Consider the following 7142-nt stretch of genomic DNA (forward strand, 5'->3'; position numbering starts at 1 on the left):
TTCTTGCATGCTCAGAAAACATGTATCATTTCTCAATTTGTTCCTTGTCCTTGGTCTAGCATCTTTGTCTCTAATGATTGTGCAGAAGGGTGGTGTCTCTTGACATACCTAGACAATCTTGGTTCTTCTATGTTTTCTTCATTCGGTCTCTCAACTCTTGAATCACTGTGTACATCTCTATTAGGTAGTTCAACATCTCTTTCATGTACACTAATCTCATAATTAGAATGTGCCTCAATTTCATTATGTAACTGGGCCCCTGAATGTAGCTCAGTTCCTGAATGTAGCTCGACATTAAAAGTATGTGACTAGGTAGTCACTAAAACTTGTTGTTGGTTTGTAACTTGATTTAAAAAATCTTCTTCAGTAGGTATAGCTTCATAAAATATCCAAATGATTTGTATTCTTTTGGTTCCTTCATAAGTTCAAACTCATATGCTTCTGTATATTCATCAAATTTCACATTTGCACTTTCCACAACTTTGTTAGTGTTAGTATTCAAACACTTATAAACTTTACTTCTTGTGGAATAACCAAGGAATATACCTTCTTCACTTTTTGCATCTAGTTTACCATTCTTGAAATCTTTGAGAATATAACACTTGCTTCCAAGTACCTTAAAATATTTACAATGGGTGAGTATCCATACCATAGTTGAAAAGGTGTTGAATGAGTAACATTCTTCACTTGCACATGGTTCAAGGTATAGATAGTTGTACTTCCAACTTTTCTCTAGTATTTCAAAGCAACATTTTTCTCCATCATGAGTGTCCTAGCACAATCCATTATAGACTTGTTTCTCCTTTCAGCAATTCCATTTTGTGGAGGGGTTCTAGGAGCAAATATATGTCATTTGATTCCTCTATCATTACAAATCATCTCAAACTCATTTGATGTAAATTCTCCTGCTCTGTCAGATCTCAAACATTTAAGACTTTTACCTATTTCCTTCTCAACTCTTGCTAAGTACCATTTAAACATTTGTAAAGCATTAGATTTCTGGTTTAGAAACATAACTGTCTTCATTCTAGAATAATTATCAACAAAGAGCATAATGCACTTATCTCCTTTGTAGTTTTACACCACAATTGGTCTACACAAGTTAGTATGAACAATCTCTGATATTCCTTTAAAGGTACAAGTCTTACTCTTAAAACTTGACTTTGTCATTTTGCCTAAATGACATTGTTTGCAAATTATATTGTCATATTTCTTCAACTTAGGCAAACCTCTGACTCTTCTCATATTATTGATACTAACCAAGTTATCAAAATTAACATGAAATAAACTCTTGTGCCATAACCACACATCATCAAATTCTACAACTAAACAAGTAGCATCCTCTATATCAAGATAGAATAGATTGTCTTTAATTTGATGACCTTTTCTAGTTAGTTATCCATCGGATTCATATATCTTAGCAATCTTGTTCTCAAACTCAACCTTACAACCTAAATTATTCAATTGTGACACACTCAACAAATTATTGTTAAGTCCTTCAACATAATAGGCATTGTCACATAAAATCTTTTCTGTGAGCTTGATAGAACCTTTTTCCTATTATCAGACATGGTGCATCATTACCAAAGCTTACTTTTATCTCCAATCATGTGATGTGAACACCCATTGTCAATGATCCATCTATTCAATCTTAAGCTTGAGAAACTTTATGTGAAAACAATGATTCTACATGGGGATATTGAACAAGAGTATACATGGAGTAGCGGCAAGGAATGATAAATAGAGGCATGACCATTTGTATTTCAGGTTAAAGAGGAGATTGTATGGTTTCAAGCAAGCTCTCTGCCAATGGTACTTAAAATTTGATAATTGCATGACTCAACATGGTTTTACTCTCTACAAATGAGATTCGTGTGTTTATTACAAGAGTCTTCCTACTAGCAAGTTTATGATTTTTCCTTAAAAAAAAAAAAAACCATTCTTTCTTGTAGACTGTTAATCACATTGACTGCGATAAAGATTGGCTTCAGCCTTTACAGAGCTACATCCTTGGATAAGTTTATTCCTTTTGAATGCGACCTCCCTTCTCTGAGCGCTGGCTTTACCTTTTTAAAGGTGGCATCTGCATTAATTAGCAGAGATCTCCTTGCCCTTTCAACCTGGAGGACTTCATTTGACTGAGAAAACATTAAAAAAAGATGGCTTGTGATCTTGTGATCTTAACCGAGTTTCTTGACGGTTTCCTGCTTATTTGAAATCTATTGAGCTTCCAATTATCGGTTGCCTGAAGAATATCGAGAATTGCTTAGTAAGTAGAGCAAATTTCATTTCGAGAGGATTAATACTGCCTAAGATGTGCTCTTGAATTGTAAGCTTTGATTTTGTACAATGACTTTATTGTTGCACAATACTTGTCCTGTTCTGATTAGACTCAGCAGTCCTTAAACGCTGTCAATGATTTTATGTCCTGTTCAATGGGTAGTTTGTTAAGCATGTGATTGAACACAAGTTTAAGTAGAGTTTTTGAGAAATTGGGTAGATTCTAGTTTTGGACATACGTAAAACTATTTTACTTCTGAACTTGCAAATATATTTAAGCTACATCTAAGACCAAAAGAAGTACCGAAATATACCTCAAAATGTACATTAGAAATCAATTTAATGTACATAAAGAACCTTAAATTTTTCCCATTCCATATTTTCAAGCATAGTATATACTTTCTTCCTACACAATTAAGCCGAAACGTTACTACTAGACGGATGAGTCACCCCAGATGGAAAACAGTGGATCCATTAAATTAGCAACCTCAAATTCGTGAGTGGCCGGGCGAGGAGGGGACGTCGTGAGAAGGAATGTCTCAGCCATATTCATCCACAGATTGGGCGACTGCATCAGCAAACTCTCCAAGGGATCCGCTTCACTTGATAATTCCATTCTCTCTTCACCATCTGCAGCGTTGCTCAATTCAGACAAAACTGGTCTGCTAATTTCTTCTTCTTCAGGGCGTGGTAAAGCTTGAGCTTGAACATCAGAAGGGAGAGAATTAGAAAATGAAAGTGGTCCGTGCGGGTCAAATGTTCGGGCAGCCCGAGAAGCAGCGGACTGGATGTCCCGAGACTCAGATGAAATCGGACGAGGCAGCGTGTGTACCGCCTCTGGGAAATTCAAAACGGCGGAGCTGCCCTTCAAACACAGGGCAGCGGCGTCGTAAGCCCTGGCGGCCATGTGTGGATTATCATATGACCCAAGCCATATTCTTCTCTTCTTTTTTGGCTCTCTAATTTCAGATACCCATTTTCCCCAACTTCGACGACGCACACCTCTGTACTTGAAGTCCCTTCCTTTCTCACTCATCGCACTCAATTGCTCGTTTACGATAGTGCAACAATCTGGGTGTGTAACAAGTTTCCTTACGTGCCATTGTTATAAGGGGAATCCCGTGTGCGACTAGAGATCACAGCTGGAGACAGATTTTAGTGCATAAACACGCCTCCAATATTTTCTTATCCACGCAGATAAAAAGCTTGTGGGAAGCTGCGAGTGAAAGCGCTTGGTTCAGAAGTTCTTCGCTGCTCAAATTTCCAAGCGTGCGTTTATTTCATCAAATTAGAAGTCTGGAAAGGAGTCAGTCGGTAGTTGCGCGTCACATAGGAGGACTAAAGCAAAGTGATGGTCATGATGAAATTGACGGTTTCAAACCTTCCGCGGTAAAGGTGTTGCGCATTTCTCATCCACATACGTCATTGTGAAGTCATTCAACAATTCTAGAGGGAATAATAAAGAACTCATTTAACAATATTTCCGATATTTCCTGAGGCATATTTAACAATTTTTATAACATATTTCAAAATATTTAACAATATTTCTGATATTTCATTGTGAAGTCATTTAACAATTCTATGTCTTATATATAAGGCAGGGACTAATAAAAAACTCATTCTAGACGTTTCCTAAAAATCTATTGTACATTTTAGAAATATCAAAAAGATATATGTTATAAAATTTTTGAAAAGTGAAATGAATAACAATTAATTACATATCTACTAATATACTAATCAATACAAAACATATCTACTAAGTAGCTTTATTAACAATAATCATTATGATTAAATAAATAAGCAATGCCATTTAATTAATTTTATTAAATATTATAAAAAACTTGAGAAGTAAAAGGAATAACAACAAATGTACTACTATATTTATGGATCTTTTGGGTGTACCTATTACACCCCAAAGTGCAATGACTATAATTTATTTAGATATATGATGATAATTATTGAGGATTTCTTCAATTGAAACAAATACAAAATTATGTTAGGTAGTTATTTTGTTTAACATGAAACTCTTGTACATCACACAATGTATAGTTACTCTAAGTGGCATGGAGTGTAGTTAAAATGGAGTTGAACAATGCTGACCTTGATGACTTTGATCATGACAAGGGTGAATATGAATATTAGATACACTTGGAGACCATTGTATCTAACAAGTTGTAAAATGCATATAACAAATTACAACTAATCATGCAATAATCACTTGTTCTTTGCTACTACTTTCTTATTGTAGATTAGCAACTATGTTTGAATGATCGGTGTACAATGCTTTCAACTGTTTACTTCTTTATAGTGATGTCTGTCTTAAAAATTAGACATTTTTCAGATCAATGTCACTCTTACCACCTATTTTACTGGTTTCTACAATATGTTATATGATTCTCTTGCATCAGCTCACAATGATACACAAATGTACCAAAATAATTTCTAGTTAGACTTGTTTTCTACCTAGAAAAAAATAAACACTCCAATCTTGTAGCCAAAAGGTAGGGACTCCAGCTCACAAAGAGCTCTTGTTATTTTAATATTTTTAGTAAAAACAATAAGAAATTTGTAAAAAAAAATTGTTATGTTTTTCTAATTTTTTAATGTTCTAATAGTAGTCTATATCTAATTTTATGGCTATCCTCTTTAATGTGTGATGTTTAAGCTATTTGCATTTGTACCTTCTCTTTTTAGTGGTTGGCTTAAACATCCCGATTCCCACAACTACAACTCCCTTCTAGACGACAACCCTTAAGCATCACACTCTAAGAAAAAAGTAAGCTTGAAAAAATTAAGTCAATTTTAACTATTTACCATTTTTAGCCTGGGAGTCAAACCTTAATGTGTGGTCTTTAAGCTATTCACTTCTAGACTAAAAGTGTTAAATAGCCAAAGTTGACTATTTTTTTTTCATTGATTTAATTTGTTACTTAGGAGCTGCTCTTTTTAAGTTTTTGTAATAGTAGTTGTTAATATCTATATTTGTTGATTTTTTATTTTTTTTTGACAAGATTTGTGATTTTAAAGTTCTTTTTGCTAGTAATAACTACCTAGAATTGAAATGTGTCACTACGAAAAAATCAACCAATTGTAAGACATCCTATCAACCATTTGAATGCCTTTGGTTTTACGTTTTGTCAATAATATTGATTGTCAATAAATTAAATAGAAATTAATAATATATACAAAAAATCTATAATAAATTAGATATAAATTAGCAATATATACAAAAATATTTTGGTGATTGCATATGTTATTTTATTTATTTTGAAAATATTTTATTGTCTATAATATACGGTTCAAAAGTGAAAAAACAGTCAATACGACCATCAAATTCCTAGCCATTGCTCTTTCTTTTCTAAATTATTTTAAACATGTCTACAAAAATATATTTGTTTGATAATATGATCTTATAATTTTAGTTATAAATAAGAGACTTGTCAAATAAATTAATTGCTATAACATTAGAATGATGATTTGAAATTTCCAAGATTTTGAAGAGCATAAAGCTACTGAATCCTTCCCAAATACAACCTCCACACAAGTGGAATTATGAGATAATTCCCAAGGAGAAAGAGCTTCCCAGTCCGGGCAAACATCAATTAACGATAATGATAAAGTCGGCCCATCAACTCACAGCAAGGCCGGCCAAGTCTGTACGCGTTGTACGTCAAATGACGGTCTTGACTCCGTTGGACAGCTCCAAGCCGTCAACTTCATGAACATCTTACAGAGAATTAATATCCACCGTCACAGAGTATTTAAGCTCTATTTATATTTGATCCTCGTGTAATGTAAGGTGAGTTGTGGGAGGACAGAAGTCTTCCCTCTCGGGAAGAAAAAATAATGGAGGTAGGTTGTGGGGACCCATTTTAAATTGACAAGATCAATTGGACAATGATAAAACGTCATCCATCGATATTATCATTTTATATATAGGGGAGAGGACCTAGAAGTCGTGCACTCTAACTTAGAGAGTTCAAAATATATTGAAACGATAAAAAAAATAACTAATTTTTTTACATCATCTTCTTCAAGTAGTTAAGTGTTTAAAACTAAGGTTTCGAGTCACGACTACCAAAATTGATGTCAATTTAACTCGATATTGTATAAAGTGTTCAATTAGCCATTTTCTGGACCGCCTACCATTCATAGTTAATTACCACCCCATATCTTTGATTATCGATGTCCCATAAGTTGAACATTCCAACATGTTAATTGACCATATATATGACCTTATATAAACATTCCGACTATATTAGTTGCATAGTTTAGTATTTATAGATAAATGATTTTGATCTACATTTAATTATAATGTACCTAATTAAATAACAAATATGAGCATATAAAAGTTTATTTAAGAACTAATTATTATTATTAAAAAATGTGTTATTAAAGCATGTGTAACCTAACCCTAATTGTATTTTATATCATTTAACCTACATCTTTCTACATCTTTCGAACATTTAAAGTAGATATTTCTACATCTTTATCGGATGCAGTCTCTGGCGAACGTGTCTTTTTTGAGGCGCCTGCAGGTACTTCGGTGGACACGTTTCAAGCGATTTAATTGCTATGAAAAACCTTGCGTTTTCTTTTGCGTTTTCTGGTAAGAGGGTTTTTACAGTTTGCTTGCATTTTGTTTGCGATTTTGTATGGATTGTCTGCCGTCGCTAGTGCTGTTAACATCTCATGCCGTGTGGCAAGGATTAACAAAGATGGATGTTGAGGCAAGCAGACACGATATTCTCTCTGTAACTCCATTTGAGAAGACACGAAAATGGGTTTGCAAATCCATTGTAGATGACACAGAGGTGTTTATGGGTCTATATAGTAAATGCTTGAGCTTTCAGCAAATTGGG

At 33.8% G+C, this 7142-nt stretch overlaps 1 protein-coding gene across 1 annotated transcript; it reads right to left on the reverse strand.

Annotated features, from left to right (window-relative positions):
• Window positions 1-2591: 2591 nt before the first annotated feature.
• LOC149538072 (ethylene-responsive transcription factor ERF039-like) lies at window positions 2592-3563 on the reverse strand. The gene has a single exon (XM_089802307.1). The coding sequence runs from the start codon at window positions 3314-3316 to the stop codon at window positions 2714-2716; it is 603 nt and encodes a 200-aa protein (XP_089658433.1). The 5' UTR covers window positions 3317-3563; the 3' UTR covers window positions 2592-2713.
• Between the last annotated feature and the right edge of the window lie 3579 nt (window positions 3564-7142).

The sequence above is a fragment of the Cupressus sempervirens genome, chromosome 9 (genome assembly GCF_028749045.1).
Source record: "Cupressus sempervirens isolate cs-2001-9-10 chromosome 9, ASM2874904v1, whole genome shotgun sequence".
Lineage (NCBI taxonomy): Eukaryota > Viridiplantae > Streptophyta > Pinopsida > Cupressales > Cupressaceae > Cupressus > Cupressus sempervirens.